The sequence below is a fragment of the Dioscorea cayenensis genome, chromosome 2, assembly GCF_009730915.1.
Source record: "Dioscorea cayenensis subsp. rotundata cultivar TDr96_F1 chromosome 2, TDr96_F1_v2_PseudoChromosome.rev07_lg8_w22 25.fasta, whole genome shotgun sequence".
Taxonomy (NCBI): Eukaryota; Viridiplantae; Streptophyta; class Magnoliopsida; order Dioscoreales; family Dioscoreaceae; genus Dioscorea; species Dioscorea cayenensis.
This window is the reverse complement of record NC_052472.1, coordinates 18,869,265-18,887,196: the sequence shown is the minus strand read 5'-3', so window position 1 is coordinate 18,887,196 and position 17,932 is coordinate 18,869,265. Positions and strand designations below refer to the sequence as shown.

At 28.3% G+C, this 17,932-nt stretch overlaps 1 protein-coding gene across 1 annotated transcript; it reads right to left on the bottom strand.

Annotated features, from left to right (window-relative positions):
* Window positions 1–10,262: 10,262 nt before the first annotated feature.
* On the bottom strand, window positions 10,263–13,172 carry LOC120270090 (O-glucosyltransferase rumi homolog). The gene is given in 8 exon segments (XM_039277105.1): window positions 10,263–10,688; window positions 10,760–10,970; window positions 11,065–11,129; window positions 11,229–11,421; window positions 11,516–11,544; window positions 11,546–11,686; window positions 11,688–12,074; window positions 13,009–13,172. Coding segments are annotated over 8 exon segments (1,479 nt in total). The 5' UTR covers window positions 13,120–13,172; the 3' UTR covers window positions 10,263–10,346.
* Window positions 13,173–17,932: the final 4,760 nt, after the last annotated feature.

Here is a 17,932-nt window from a genome sequence, read left to right as displayed (position 1 = left end):
TCATTTGGAGCCGGAATGCTTGGAGATGGAGTGTCTACTGGCACATTTGCATAGTAATCTACATCATGAGAGCATCTTCCTTCTGCATATCTCCCTGTGTAATAAATGTACAAATCATTAGAAAATATATGAACAAATCTTTAAAGCAAACATTAGTAAACAACACTATTTTACCCTCATAAATCTCCTGCAGTGCCGTGAAATATGGAAAGGGTTTTTGATGCCATCTTCTAGCTTCTTTATTTCTTTGCATATTTTGATGAAAATGATTAAGATAAATTATTGCATAAAGTTTGTAAATTATGTGATAAAAAGATATACCTCAAGTAGTGGTGCCCAAACTTCTTCAGTGGCTTCCACCATATTTTTTTCATAATCCCATCCAAAGCCACTCAATTCGGTAAACCCCTTCAGAAGCTTGTAAATTTTTTTCAACTCTTGCTCTAATGCTTTAACTTGTACAACAATGCAGTTTAAATTAGGAAATTTCGTTACCATGTCACGCAATATTCTATTCCATGCCTCTTTAGTCCATCCATTTTGTGAGCGGTATGCGGGAAAGTTATAATCACCTAATAATTTCACTAGATGAGCCCTATGATTTTCATTCCATTTGGCCCTTGTTTCGGTCTTATCTTGATTTGCCATCTATACAAAGTAATACAAATGATAAGAATTTGATTAGCAAGACGATTCATTAAACAAGATAAGATAACCAAGGTAAATTCTCACTTGTCTTCAGACTGGGACTATTTAAAATATCTTATCTAGCATATTTATTTTTAAAATCTGAAATGTATGCTTTGCTTCCAATTTAGAAGTCCATGTATTGATGATCGTCATTCATAAATTGGAAAGCAACATTAAATAGTTTGGTATAAGATTGGATAGAGACTGTGGATGATCCACATATGGTGAATCTAGATTGAAGCCTTTTTAAATTGTCTATACCAGGCATATTGTTTTATGCATGAAAGAAAAACTTATAAACTCAAAAACTTTATTTTGTGCACTTATTCTTCCACCATTTTATAAAAATAATAATAACTCTGAGGAACATCCACTTTGCGATATTAAATTGAGTGCAGAAAAAGGGCACTACATGTTTATATCTGAATTGAATTATTGAGAGGCTTCTTTTAGTTTCTACTTTGTCATGCATAGATCAAGTACATGCCACTATATGAGAACACATTAACTGATGTGACACTCTCTTATTCTTTATCATATATATAGAATAAAATTATTCACAATGTCAGTTATCTCTTTAGGCTTAACCTACAGCAAAAAGACAACAAATTATCATAATAAACAAAAGTTAAAATCTACAAGAATACTGATCCCTCAAAAAAACTAGTTGCATGTCATACTAGAACACTCAAGTCCTAATCAACAGTTTAGCTCTTCTTTGAAGTTCTAAGTGGGAGGGATATAATTCACATGACATGTGAACAGAGAAATTAGAACAATAAAAATTTGGAAGACACTGAAGCTTTGAAATAGGACCTCACATAAAAATAATCAAAATCTCCTTCTCTTCAAAAAAAAAAACAAAAGAAAAAGAAAAAGGAATTGTTAACCATTCCTTTTGGCATAAATATTTAATTTAGACAACTTTATATCTCAGCAAACATTATAAAGTAATTAAACACATATAATCAAGTCTTTTATGATTAACAAAGTCATATATAACAAGGCAACCGACTTAAATAAAGATCTCATAGAGAAGAAATTAATTAGAAAAAGTAATAAATAAAAGAAACCTAGTTCACATGAAGAGCTAGCTAGCAAGCTAAAATTCCTTCAACACTGGTTCTCTATGTGCAACCCACCGGAGTTTGTCTGTCTGCAATCCTGAACAAGAGCTTTATGAGCCAAAACCAAACCTTCAAGAACAAGACATGTATCAAAGGAAGCACAATCAATGCAATCCTTCAAAAAATTCTCTTGTCCCTAGATCCCTCAGAAACTTTTAAAACCCATCAATTCTAGATTTCTTTTCCTCAATCCAAACACAACTCAAACAAAATAAAGATAATGGCAACAAGAAGCATGAAGAATATTGCATTTTTGACTTTGCCAACAAAAAATTCACACATTTCAGAGTAAAATCCAAAGGAAGGGAAATAGATAGGGAGATTGGATACCTTCTTCCACCTTCTTCTTGACCTAGTGACCAGCGGCATGGTGACCGGACCGGAGACGTACCGGCCAGCCCCAAATGCCCTACCCTTTTCCTTTCTCCAATGGCCCAAGCTCAAGGTTGCAGCCCCCAACACCAGCCCGAAAAACAAAGGAATTTCAAAATATTTTGGTCTCACCACTTTAAAATATTACTATGGAATCCTATGTTTACAAGGTAATTTTACCCTATGAAAACAATGTCCAAACACCCATTCCTACAAATTCCTATGTAATACTAGATTACATAGGAATAAATACTATTCCTATGGAATTTAGGGCCATCCAAACAGGCCCTTTAGAGGAAAAAATAAGAATCTAATGAAATAATTTTAAAAATTAAAAAATTCTAATTCAATTACAACTTTCATACCATTATTTCTTCTCAATTGTGACAAGTTCTATGTTGCATTTGTCTTTCGTAATTTTCAATACATAAAAAATCATCAAAAAAAAAAAAGAATAGAAAATCAGATAATCAAAATCTAAATAACATATTCCTATGTTGAGCCTGAACCTAATATTCAAAGTATCAAAAAAGAAAACACTAATAAACAGTCATCATTGAAAAAAATTCAATAAACCAAACTTTGAAGATTAAAAAAGATAAAGAAAAAAAATAATTATCTTTTGTCCATTGCATAAACTAAGCAAAAGAATTTAAGAAAAGAAAAATAAGCAAATCTTGTGACCATCAATAACATGTACCTTTACATCAAGAATTGTTGAGTCACTTTTAATTCTCCAAAACAAATAAAGCCGAACTATTGCCATTGATCTCCATAGGCATATAATTACTTAAGGTTTCACTCTTTTTATATATTAAGTTCATTGAGGATATATATCTTTTTAAATTTTAATGTTTTTAAAAAAATTTATATTATCCAGATTTTGTTTTGTGAAATTTGGTAAATCTCAATTTAATTTAATTTTTTTAAATTTTTCTCTAATACTTTAAATCCTAGGTATAATCTAAATTAAAAGCTTGTTTTCTATCCCTTAAAATATCAATTTTGAGGATTGGGTAAACAATAACAACTTGCAAAACAATAAATTTGGAGAATATTTTTTACATTAATTTTTATCTCATATTTTTACAAATATTTTTAAAATTTGAATACTTTTCTTTTAAAAAAAGTTATATATATATATATATATATAGACACACACATATCGAATTTGATTCTAAAATATGTTAAACATACTTTAGGGTTTTTTGTGACAACATTTAGTAGACATTAATATTTGAATCTTTTGTGACAAAAAATGTGAACACAAAAAAAATAGTAATTGTGAGAGATCCTAAATCGTCACAATTATAATAGTTTTAGTGACAAAAAAAAAATCATCACAATTAACTTAAACAATAATGTTAATTATTTTTTTTATCACAAAAAACTTCACATTTGTGACAAAATGATTGATAATTATAGAAAAATCATAATTTCGTAATTCTTGTAGTTTAAGCATAATTTATATGATATATTAAAACTAGATTAGAGAAAGCTAGGCATATATTTTTACTGTTTTTAAATTATGGTTAATTTTGGTATTTTTATGTGAAAAATAGTTGTTTCTTTGGTAAATGATTGATGAATATATATATATATATATATGGAATATTCTTCTTCGTATTGTAGATACGGGGGGCTACACCAATGTGATGATGATAATTAAGTATTTGGGCATAGTTACTTTTAAATGTTTCAATAGGTTAATATTTTGGTGTAATAGAAAAAAAAATTATTATCTAATAGGTTATTTTGAAGAATTTATAAATAATAATTTTGTTTGATAAAATCGTGTTAAATTTTAATTTTAAAAATCTTTTAAATTTTATCTATAATTACTTAAAAAATCTATACATAACCTTTGAGATTGGGTAGGAAAAGATAGACTTTTAAATATTTTATTAACAATATAATTTTAAAACTATATATACTACGTATTTTTTTGTATCCAAAATTATTGACGAAAAAATAAGATGTATAATTGTGATGGATACTAAATTATCACAATTGAAATTGTAATAGTGACAAAATAATTAGATGTCACAACTAATCCAAACTATTGTGTACGTCAATTAACTTTTTTGGTATATAAAAACCCAATAACATGGTTAAGAAATTTAATTTTTGTGGCAATCTTTAATGGGTACTAAATGGTTGAATTTTTTGTGACAAAATTATTGTAACAGAAAATATATGTTGAATGACAGAGAACACTTTCGCCACAATAAATAAAAAATTATAGGTACGATAATATTTTTTGTCACAATTATACATCATTTTCATCAAGAAATTTTTGACATAAAATCTTGTATGCTTTTAGTAACGAACATTAGACACAAAAGAAATTTCGCCTATATTAATATATTAATAGTGACAATTTAATTGTAACATATACTAAATTGTCACAATTACCACTATAATAGTGAAGAAAACATAAAGTTATTACAATTAAGGTAAACAATAGTGTTTGTTACTTTTTTGACACAAAAAAATCTAATATTTGTGGCAAAATAACCGGGTGATACCAAAATGTTGTCACTAAAAATCTTAACTCTTGTAGTGTCTATTTATTAATTTAAGTAAATAACAAGAAAGGCCTTAATCATAGTCATATAATTTAACGTAAAACTCGGTCTTAATTTTTGCCCTTAAGAGAACTTCAATTAGTTTAAATGATCAGCACACCTTTAATTTTGTAATGCAACCTGAACATCATATTAATTAATTTTTTTTTAACAAACTTCATATAGAAAGCAAGAAAGTCTTTTGTTGCTCCACATACAGTGGACTCTGTATTTTTCTTTATCAGTGGTTTTCTTGGTTGTCTATTCCCTGGTGGTTGCGTCGCTATTGGCGCTGTTTTGTAGACTCTTTGGTCTATAATTATTTTTTTTTTAATAAATATGGTTTATCTATTTTATAAAAAAACCGCAAGAAAGTTTGTGCGGTAACAATCATTCACACTTCAACACTAGGGAATGAATGAATGAAATTATATTAAGTACTTGTTTGAATTCCATCACTTAGAGAGCAAGAATGCATTTTTCCTTTTTCACCATTAATGAGTACAAGCTCAGCTTTAAGGGAGTGGTGAGATCATTTGCTATCAATGCGAGTATTCAAGTCAAAGAACCTTTCTTATATTTGATGGAGGCATTAAAGGGCTCTTAGCCCAGTAGGATACTGGTTCTTTTGTTCGAGTGAGATACGATTTCAACTTTCTACTCTCGTGGAGGGTGAGAGCTCATGGCCGGGATCATTTGCTATCAATGTGTGAGTACATAAGTCAAACAACCTTTGCTATATTTGATGGGGGCACTAAAAAGCTCTTAGCCCATCAAGACACCAATCTCTTTTTGTTCAAATGAGATACAAGTTTAACTTTCTACTCTCTTCAAAGGTGAGGGTTCATGGTAGTTGAACGTACATATTTCTTGTTAATAAAGTCATGACTCTCCAACGAGCTCTTCCATGTACACCTAGGAGCCGTTTGGATTGCGGAATAAGAATGAGAAAAGGGGGAATGAAAAGAAGGAAGGAATGTGAATAAGAATAGGGGGAAAGAGGAGGATAATGAAGAAGGTGTTTGTTAGAGGGAATGAAAATTAGGAATAGGAAGAAGTAAGAGAGAGATATGATGAAAATTATATTTATACCCTTTTGTGTAAATAAAATCATTCGTATAAAATAATGAATTATGTTTAATAATAAATATTTAACATTATTTATTATTAAATATTTAGAACATAATTATTTACTTTAATTTATTATAGTTAAATATTCAAACTTAATATAATTAATTCACATATTTAATTAATTATTTTAATTAGAATAATTAAAATAATAATAGTTAAAAAAATAATGATGTTTAAATTATTTTATTATGTTAATCAATATGTGAACATGTTATTATAATTAATTATTTAAAGTAATAGTTTTTATTAACATATAATTAATTAACAAAAATAAAAAAAATTTTACTTATAAAATAGTTTAAATATCATTACTTTTTTTAATTATTATTTATTTGAAATTAATATAATTAAATTTATTAATTAATTATACTAATTTTAAATATTAATTAAATGTAAAGAGAGGGGTAATATGGGTATTACACTCTATTACCCCTCTAATGAATTCCATTATCCCCAATTTTGGGGTAATGGAAATCCCTTTGATGGATGGTATAACTGTCCCATCAAAGCAATGGGACTTCCATTACCCTAACCCAAACTTGAGAGTGGATGCATGAGTTCTTGTGATTCGCACTCCCAAGGATCCAATCTATGATCCAAACGCCCCTCTAATGGTTGCTTGTTAATAACACAGTGACCTCCTCAAAAATTTACCCCAAGTATGAAGGATTATTTCAAAATTGAGTAGAACAAGCTCAAATTTAAAATCTTATTTATATTTTGATTTTTGTTTGCTAATATAAATGATACAAATTATATAATAGTTTTAATATAATAACATATTATATGATGAAACTTTATATTATAAATATAAAAATTATATATATTTATGTAGTTCAAGCAATGGACTACAGCTTTTCTAAAAAACCGGACCCAAAATTTTAAACTGAACTACAGCTTTGCTGAACAAAGCTTAAGCTTCTCCAAAATAGGATTTTTTTTGTTTTAATAAAATGAAGAAACAAGAAATGCATTAAAACCAATGATTTAAAAACCAGACCAGACCGGCCGGTTCAACCGGTTTAACCGGGAAAAGACTGGTAAACCGAGCCTATTAGTCACATATAACACTAAATAACCGGACCCGCCGGTGCAACCGGTGAACTGGTTGGACCAGACTGGCTGATTTAATAATTTAAATTATTTAATTAGTTTATTTATTTTAAAATTAAACACTTAAATAAAGTTGATAAACTCGGTCCAAATTCCAAAAAGGCAAAAACATCAAAAACTAGAAAGCAAGATGCCAACTGTCAAGATATTATGATTTATTATCATTAATTCATTATAATTAACTTACAGTCTTGCACTAATTACTAATTAAATCATTTTATTTTATAGTATAGTGTATACTTGTATTTTATTTTATTCCTCATTTTTTTTATTGTTGTTGTTGTTGTTATTGTTGTTATTGTATACTTGTATACTTATATTTTATTTAATTCTTTATATTTTGGATATATGTTGTATAGTTGTATCATTGTATATTTGTATTTTGAAAATTTCAATTTTATGTAAAGTTGAGACTTTGTGACTTTATAAAGGTAATTTAACTTTGCAATACGTAATTTTGTATCTTTTTTTATTATTTTTTCTTATTTTTTAAATTATTTTTTACTTATTTTTAAATTTTTTTATTTTTAAATATTTATTTATTTGAAAAATATTAAATCCGATTGAACCTACTAGTCCAACCAGTTTAACCAATTGACCGGAACCGATTATCTAACCGAGTCGACAACTGGTCCGGTTATTAAAACATTGATTAAAACTAGAAAATAGTTCAAATGCCAACCATGACTCATAAAAGAGAGAACCAGTCCACAAGAGGTGGTGCAAAATACAAGGTAACTAGGAGAAGGGAAAATAGCTTAATCAATTGATACTTTTTTTCTATATTACTGTGTATCATTGTTTATTTACTGTTCACTAAGTTATATTGTGGGTCCTTGCACCCTTTTTTTTTTAAAGAGAAGTTGCATTCTCTATCTTTCCAAGATTGTATAGTAAGGGATATTTATAATTGTGGGGTTATAATCTATGATATATCATCTTAGAAGTATATAGTAGACTTTTATTACTCGTATATTAGCCCACCCCACATAATAAACTCTTAAAAAGTTATTAAGCCACCATAACTAATGTATTTCCATACCTATCTGCGTTTTTGAAAGTGTTTAATTACCGTCTTCGTATAGAAAACAAATAAACAAATCATTGTTAAGGCTCACAATAGATATTTCTAGTCAGCTAATTAAGGCAATATATATAGATGGACCCAAATTGCATGTGCTATAAATATATATGATGTATCAGTGTCGGTATTTTAAGTCTCGCATAGTTAAATTGATGAAACAACTAATATTAATTGATTTGGTATATAATTATAGAGACGTTTGTGTAACGAAGGTACTTTATGGTATGGTGATGGGTGTCCTTCAACAATATAAGAGAAAGTGTTCTCTGCGGACGTTCATAGAACGTCCCCAGAAAATATAAAGGAAGAGAGAAAGGGTTGAGAGGAGAGGAGAGAGATAGAGATAATTTGGTTGATGAACAGTACAATGAACAGTACCAACTATGGTATTTCTATCAATCGGATTGGTGTGGTGTGCAGGGGCGGACCCACATGGGGGCCAGCCCGGGCTGAAGCCCGGGCTGGCCAGCCAGAAAACTTTAGAAGAACCATGTCTAATAATATTTTTTTATATGAATATTAATGTTTAATAATATTTTGTTTGTGTTTAATTAATATCTAATGGGTATGTGCTTGAGTGGTTTGTGGGAGTTGGATGATAAGAGAACACTATGGTTCAAATCCTAGAGTTTGCAATTGTAAGATTTTAATAATTTTAGTAATTAAAAACAATGTTTTTTTAAAAAAAAATTGTGGAAATTTTAAAAATTATATAACAAAAATAATGATCTAAACTTTATGATTTTTTTAATAATCAAGAAAAAATTAAATTAATAATGTGGCATTGAAAATTTTTTCTTATTTAAAAATTATTAAATTTTTTTAAGTTTTAATAAAGTTTGAAAAATTATTCAAAACATCCCTCATAATTATAATAGTTGACTTCAACTCCCTTTACCGATGAGTTCTGGTTTTGCCATTGGTCGTGGTTGGACTGAGGAGAGGTCATGGTTGGGCTAAAAATGCCGGAAAATTAAAAGATGATGAATATGACAATATTGACTTTTATTTAAACCCGGGCTGAATTAAATTCCTGGGTCCGCCACTGGTGGTGTGCTGGGGTTTTAGTTTAGTTTTTGTGTTCATAATAAAGAGAAATTTGAATAACCCCTTGACTTCAAAATGGATTTTTATAATCACCAAATTTGTGTTTCTTTAACAAGAGTTTAATTTTTAGTGCATGGCTGAGCTTCATTTGCTTCCACTCATTACTAATGGCCATAGTGTTGGCAAGATCCTTCATATTTGATATAACAAACAAAATTATGAGTTTCTCATGGGCCCTTTTAATTTTCTAGCTAGTGATCAAAACACCATTATAATATTATGTGCATCTCCTTTATTGAATATATATGTACAGTAAAATCTTTATAAAATAATATTGTTGGGTAAAAAATTTATTATTTTATAAAAATTATTTATTTATCGATAAATAAATATTTATTAATTTAGAATGGGCCTTTTTATATTTTATACCATCTAGAAAGCAAAAACAAAAGAAAACAAACCGACCAAAACCACATGTAATCTATTTATAATGTTAATGAAAATAATACTATGATAAAATAACCACTACAAGGATATACAAATTTAGAAACACAAAGTTAGAAACGAAATTTATTCTGATTGCAAATTACAAACGGAATAAAAAATCCCTTTCTAATTTAAAATAGATGCACCAGTTGATGATAATCAAGGTCTAGATGATAGTTATATTTTACCAAATATTTCTCTGGAAATTTTTTTTTGAGTAATAGAAATCTTTAAAATTTATTTATTATATTGTAAGCATAATATACCAAATAGGTGTGTACTTTATAAAAAAATTATGGATGAGATTGAAATTAATTTATAGATAAAAAAGGAACAAATGATTTTAGATGTATATTTTAAGAAACAATAAAATTTAAAAATAAAATAGTCTAAAAACTTCAATGTTATGAATTTTGTACGGTATTGTTTCTAATGTATTCGGTGAATTATTAATTTCTATTTTCATTGGGTCATAAAGAGTTTCATAAAAAATATTATCACATGCAATTAGCGAAATTATTATTTTAACATATTGACCCAAGTCAAGACTAAAAAAAATGTTATTTTATCGAGATTATTAATTTATCGAATATTCATTTATCAAGATTTTACTCCATATATATATATATATATAAGCAAGAAAAATTATCAACTAAATAATTATTAATATATTATTATAACATCAAAATTTGGATCAACAAATTGAAGAGAAATTAACAATTATTGAGGCTAATTAACACTCTCATCCCACTTCTCGACTTGCTTGAGAGAGTTGGCTTTTCTCCTTAGTATCATTAGAAGCTCAAGAGGACTGAAAGGAGGAGGCAAAGCACAAGGACTAGCATAATGAGAAACATTCACCATTGACTCCATCATGAACTGCTTCACCAATCCTTCCGAACGGCACGCCATTGATTCCGAGCACCATCGGACGGCTCTCGGAGGTCTTGTAGGCTTGTATTTCAATAGTTTTGCATACTCATTCAAAAGATGAAACATATAATCATAAACATAATCCATCTTCAAGTTTTCTTGAATAAAGTTACTAGCTTCTCTTCCCATGGCCTGTGCCTATTTATGGTTTCACAGTAATTAATATATATATATATAGACTATGAGAATTGCATATTCATTATGATTACCTTTTGCTTGTGTTTGTTACCCCATTCAACAGCAAACTTGATAGAAGGGCACTTGAGATCGTCCCTGACAGGCCAGTAATGGTGCACTGGCATGAGATCTCTAGTAAAGAAGTCATAGTATTTTGGTTTCACCAACAAAGTCAAAGAATCACAAGCCAGTATGTACTTTTCACTCACTGACCATGAATTGCCTTCAATGTATATCTTGTACCTTCATACACACATTACATGCAATCAAACATTAATAACATCAGTAACCTAACTATATAGTAAAGATTCACCATATATAACTTGGTCTCACTTACCTATGAATGCATTGTTTTGCAAGGTTTGATTCCTTGAAACCCTTTCTAGTCTCATTGAACCAATCCTATAGATTAAGATCAAAACAAAGCTAGATCACTTGGGTATAAAAAACCCTAATAATTAAGAAGAGATCAAGAATGTTAAGATGAAGAAGAAAGAAAACCTGTGAATATATCCTGGCATTCCAGTCATGACTCTGAGAGACATTGCATTTGAGAAGATCAAACCTAGTGGAAGCCACCAAATGGTTTCCCTTCCAGTAAGCATAAGGTTCTCTATCAATCCACTTCATTCTCTTATTCCCTTCCTTCAACTCCTCCTTCAGCTTCTCCCAAGGTTTTATATTAATCTCCGGCCTTCAAAACAAGAACACAAAAGAACTCACAATCACATGCAACTAATCATATATCTTTAATTGAGCAACACTACTGAGTTGAGTTCTTGCTTTACCAACCCCAGAAGGACCAGTCAGGGAAAGGGAATATCAAGCATAGAGTCATTGCTACAATATCGAAACAACGGTGGTGTAGCAACTGATCCATTGTTATTATAGTCAAAAGCCTTGATGAGAGGCAAATCATCACAGTTAAACATGAGATCGATGTCCGGGATTCGACCGGGGATATCGACGGAGAAGCTGAAGGATGCCCCAAATGGTGAAGATGTCGCGTGTTTGGAAGCAGTGTCCATACCTCAAGATGTAGAGATTTCCATTGAGGATTATAATACGGAAGTGGGCAAAGTTGCTGGCATGTTCAACCATGTCTCTAGTGATGCCGGTGTCTCGCCATGGCCGGAGATCTTGGTGGATCCACCGGAAGTAGGAGGGGCATGAATGGGAGGAATGAAGAGGTGGAGAAGAAGAAGAGGGTAGAGAGGAATGGCAGATGGTTCTTGAGTGATTGGTGGTGGGGCATGTAAATGGAATTAGGGTTTTTGGTGCTGGTGGTGGTGGAGGAGGAGAAGATGTGGACAAGATGATGGTAGTTGTGGTGGATGGCATCATGGGCTGTGCATGCATGCGTAGATTTAATAATTAAAAAGTTACAAAAAAAAAATTAAAAGATAAGTAGTACATGTGAAATTTAGCGCCAATCATAAATGCGTCATCAACTCATTACATATATATTTTTTTTAATTCTTCATTTTCTTTAACCTATATACTTCTATAAAAATCGGAGGAAACTTCAAACTATAATTAATGTGCCACAAGCACTCTATCATTGTAGGATGGGAAAAATTAGAGGAAACGTCTAATTATAATATGCTCATAAATAAAATACTGATATAGATGTATGAAATAATAACTAAAAATTTTACAAAAATCTACGGACACGGACTTAAAACCCTCATGTGTATAATATTTGTATTTTTTTTTATTAAAAATAATAAATTTGAATCTTTAACTTATATAAATTGAGGTTACAAACATAATTAATTTTATGCCCGTGCATGAGCACCTGATATAGCTTGTTCACTTGGTATGAAAAAACAAATAAATTAAAAAATCATATTTTTTTTAAAAGAAACAATATATATATATATATATATAACAAACAAACAAACAAACCACAAGAGAAGGCCAATTCCGTAAATAAAAGGGAAAACAAGACCATTTGTCGTGCAAAGGAGCAGTGTCCTTTGTTTGTTCATGCTCATATGACTTTTTAAAAGTGGGACCCACCCAACCCAAAAACACACTCTCTGTCTGAACTCACTTCCAAACATACAGAAACTCAAAAGATGGATATTCTCACCCCCTCCTCCCTCTTCCTACTTCCCCTAATTTCCCTCCCCTCCAAAAATTTATGAAACCAAACCACATAGGAGAGAAAAAAACCAACCCCTTTGCCATGGAAAAAACAAAATAAAAATAACATAATTTTAAATCAGAGGAGTGGAAACAAGAAAACCAGAGAGGAACTTAAAGAAAGTGAACTCACTGTGAGATTGAGAGCTTCATAGATCCAGAGAGCTGTGAACAGAGCTCCGGCGAGGGTGGCCACCATGAAGAACACTACCACACCATGGATCTTATTCACCTCTCCCTTCATCTCTCTTTGATCTCTCTCTCTCTCTCTCTCTCTCTCTCTCTCTGAAAAATAAGTAAATAAATAAATAAAGGATTATGAATAAATGAATGAAGATGGAAAAAGAAATATAAGGTTTTAAGGGACATATGTGCGAAATATTGGTGTCGGTTACCAAGATTTAGGACTTGGTTTCAAGGATGTAGGACTTTTGGGACCCTTTGAATAAGGGTCTCATGCATGCAGTCATTACACGTGGATGGATGTGTTTATGTTTTTTGGATTTACATGGATTTTTATTTGGCTGTAAATATGGAAAATATGGTAAGAAAGTAAATGTATTTTATGGAATTAGGATGGTTAATGTTAAATTAGGGTGATACAAAATTATTGTTTTTATATTTGGTAAGTTATTTATTTATTTTTATGTTTTGAAGAGAGAGTATCTTCATATTTGACAATTATTTATCTCATTAATTAATGTTATTATAAATTTTAAATAAATTAATAAAAATTGGAAAGTGTATATATAATTAGATTTTTTTTTTTTGAAATATTTCCCCCCAAAAAAATGAGTTATTATGTTCTTGATTATATTTAATAACTAATTAATAAAAAAGTGATCCCGTGAGAAAGAGTCGAAATATAAAATTAATGATGTGATTAATTTAGTGAATGAAAATTCATGATAATTCATACACTTTTCTCTCCTCTCCATCTTAGTTATTTGCTAGGTTTGACTACGGGAGAGAAAATTTTATTTGGAATTTAATTAACTATTATTAAAAAAGTAAATACTTTACAATAATTTTTAACTAATTTTATCAATGTTAATAACTTTTAAAACTTATAACTCAAACCCCATGTCGGATGGGGTACATGCATGGGTGAACAATCATTGTATATTGTGCGAACTCCCCTAATTGTATATATACTTTGTCATATTTGTGAAAAATTTTAATAATTAAATAAGAAATGTCAAGTCATAATTATTGATAATTTAATATGGAAGAAAGTATGTTTTTAGTAATGATATATTTCTATGATGAGCTCCCTAATAACTTTTTTCAAATGCGGTGAATGCCGAGTTGGCATCTAGATTAGTATCGATATTATTCCTCTCTCAAACCTTATAAAATTCTAAACTTTAAACTTATCAAACTCTAATTAATTCTTATAAGACTCTAAACATATCACAAAATAAGATTTTTTTTAATATAAAAAATTAGGAGAGATAAAAAATTGACATGTAGATACGAACTTAATCTTAGTTTCATTTGTAAAGCTATTTGAAAAGCTACTATGCAAATTTATCATTACTAATTATAATATAGTGAAATTTATGTCTGAGTTAATCCAAATGTTTAGATTAATTGCTAATAGGTTATTGGATAAGAATAAATAACATTGAGTATAAAATAAATCTTGGCACCCTACAAATTAATATAAAAAATTAAATATATTTAGTATTTAAATATAAAGTTTATTTGAATTTACATCCTCTCACCTATTTCTTTAAACTGAATTGAGTTAAAACATAAATCTATTATTTTCTTTAAAAAATTTGTAGGAAGATTTTAAGCATAATTGTAACAAAATACAAATGAGTTAATTTTGGTATAGCCAAATAATATAGGTGCATAAGTCTCACATGATAGATTAGATGTTCAAATCTTACCTCATACATGGTGAATAGTATAGATAGTGTGGCTTATTTACTGTGTTTTAGTTAAAAGGTTTATAATCCATCTGTATTAGCCACATTATCAAAGGCATAATGTGAGACTTTTAAATGTATTGAGTTCAAGTTCTACTTGACCCAGTAAATAGTAATGAGTTTTTAGCCCAAATATTGAATCGTTGGGTGAAAGCACAGGTGTTGAACTGATTAGTTCTTGCTATAAACGCCCCTGACTAACTACTTTTAGCATATTTGTCAAAAATACAAATTAAAAAAAAATGGTATGTTTAGAAACATAAGAAAAGAATTGATTTTTTTTATTGTTATTAATCAATTCTCATTAATTAATTAACAATCTCTTTAGGGGAAAAAAAGAGAAAACGGAAAAATTGATAATTTATCTAGTGAATTCTTATCATTTAATTCATAAGAATTTGGGATCCATTTTTCTAATAACAACTCTATGTATAATGATAACTATTAATATATGTGGAGAAAAATGCTTGAATATCCTTGTAAAAATTCCATGTAAAAATGGATAATAGTTGATATATCTTAAAAAAAATCATATTTGATTATATGTCCATACACAATGTTTTTATTTGTATATATATATATATATATATAGATATATTAAGGAATTAATTTACAAAATTTATGAAAATATTGATTGATAATTAGTTCTCAGATTTTTCTCCCTAAAAAAAGTCACTCTGTTTTTTAAAACAAATGGAAATTAAGAAAAGGACAAAGAATATCTCTTGTTTTGCGTTTTTTAGCTCTACACCTATGAAAATTTGGCCAATTATGTGCATGCGCCTCAATCAAGCAAAATGTCATTTATAACCCTTTCAATTGATTTGTTTATTTATTTTGCATATATATATATATATACCCCACAAATATTATTAGATGCCATTTGGTTCACAAAATTTAATATTCTTGTTGGAAATAAAATTACTAAAAATGTGTTTCATGACTTCATTGGAATAATTCAAGTTCTGTTTGATTAGCAAAATATTACATTAATGTGATTGGTATGTATCATTATGAATCTATGAGGTTTGGGTTCAATATTGCCTAATGCAAATATGGAAAGTTATGTAATAATAAGTATTTGTTATTATTAAAAAAAAATGAATTCTTAATATTAAAATATTTAATTTAATTAATATATAAATTTTAAATAATATTTAAAAATAAATAAATTTCAAAATTATTTTCAACAACAATTTTTTCCCCTTCAATTTAAAATATTTCTAATATTAAATAGTATTTATATAGTGCTTCTACAGTGTCCTACATTATATGCATAGTCCTGCAATAGGACTATCAACCCAAACATTTAAATTTGTATCTTTCATTCACTATTCTCATAACATTTCACTATACTAAGCAAGTAGTGGTTGTTAAAAATTTTAATATACCAACTTTTAAAAATTGATATTTTTAAAATTATATTGAATTCAAGGTGTCCAATTAAGAAAAAAATTACATTCCTAGGAATATAAGATAATCATATTTTTAAACAATAATCAAATTCCTGGAATATGATATTTACTATCATAAATAATCAAATAAAGTAACATGTTTCACTTACGGGTAATTTGACCCAACCAGAGGGCACCTAAATGTATTCTTAAATGTTAAATAACTAAATAAGCATATATATATATATATATATATAACTATGATTTTTTAATCTTCAATAACTTAATGCTTTTATGAGATACTCCTAATGAGTAAAAAACTCTTTTTATTGATTGCATATATAATGATCTAACCGAAAATCTAATGATCATTAAATTAATATTTTTTATATATACATCTTAAAAAAGAAAAAAGAAAAAAAAAAGCTTGTGTTATTCTTTATATCTAAATCAAAAAAACTTTAAATGATTATTAAGTTATTTTTTGCTTATATAACCCTAATAAGAATTTAATATTATATTTATTTATTATATTTAAATAATTTTAATTAATATATATAAATAAATAATATGATATACATATATAATTACAAATACAATTCTGAAAAAATTATATATATATATATATACCTAATTATTAAGCTAGGGTGTAGCGTTAATTTGTTTACTAAGATAAAAATTTTAATCTTGTCATATTTATTATATTTAGAGAAATTTTTTAAGCTAGTATATTACTCCCTCCATCCCATTAAAAATATCCATTTCTAGAAATTTTGTATATCTCAAATTATCCAACATTAATTTTTAAATTTAACTGTACAAATTTAATCAAATACATTAATTATTACTATTGTTTTAAATGTTAATGTATGTGGATGGAAGGGGAATTGAGCAAAATGAGAAAATTAACACTCACTCGGTCCTATTTATTTGTCTTATTTTAAGATATTTTTGGTCTTTTTTATATCGTCATTTAAAACTTTATGCATAATCAAATAGTTTTTCCCCCAATTTTATCTTTTGTCTTTAATATACTCCTACATTTTTAATTTTTTTTTAAAAACTAAGATACTATGTTGAGAGAAAAAAATAAATAAAAGATAGAATTAAATTATAAAAATAATTAATAAAATTTTGATGGGTTTTTAAATGTAAGTAATTTTAGAAAATTGATATAATTTTTTTATAAATCTAAGACAATAATTAATTTTAATTGATTTTTTAATATGTGTGAATTAATTAATATGGATAACTAAGAAAGACCGAATGGAGTATAATAATGGGACGGCTGAAGTAATAATTCCCTATTTTTAGAGGAGCAAAGGCAAGAAAAAAAACCTAATATGTATACCCTAAAATTTCCTATTTTTGAGCGTTAGGGCCTTTCTTTTGTTCACATTTATCAAAGATGAAGAGGAATTTAAGATGTTAATTAATTAATTAATTGGAAGGGGAAATGGAGGTCTTTCTGGAATTTTCGTTCCCATTTATTTTATAATCTAGGGAAATAGCTACCTAGGAGCTAGTGGCCTTTGCCACCTGGCCATGGCCCTAAGACTTTAATACCCTTATGTTCTGCTGATCCCTTGGAACACTATAATAAGCTTAGCTAGCTAATTGTCATACAAAATGTACATATTTATTAAAACAATTAACAAATATATACATTAACATTCTTAATATATTAACAATTTAAAAGGCCTGATCTAGTAAGCAAAATAGAATA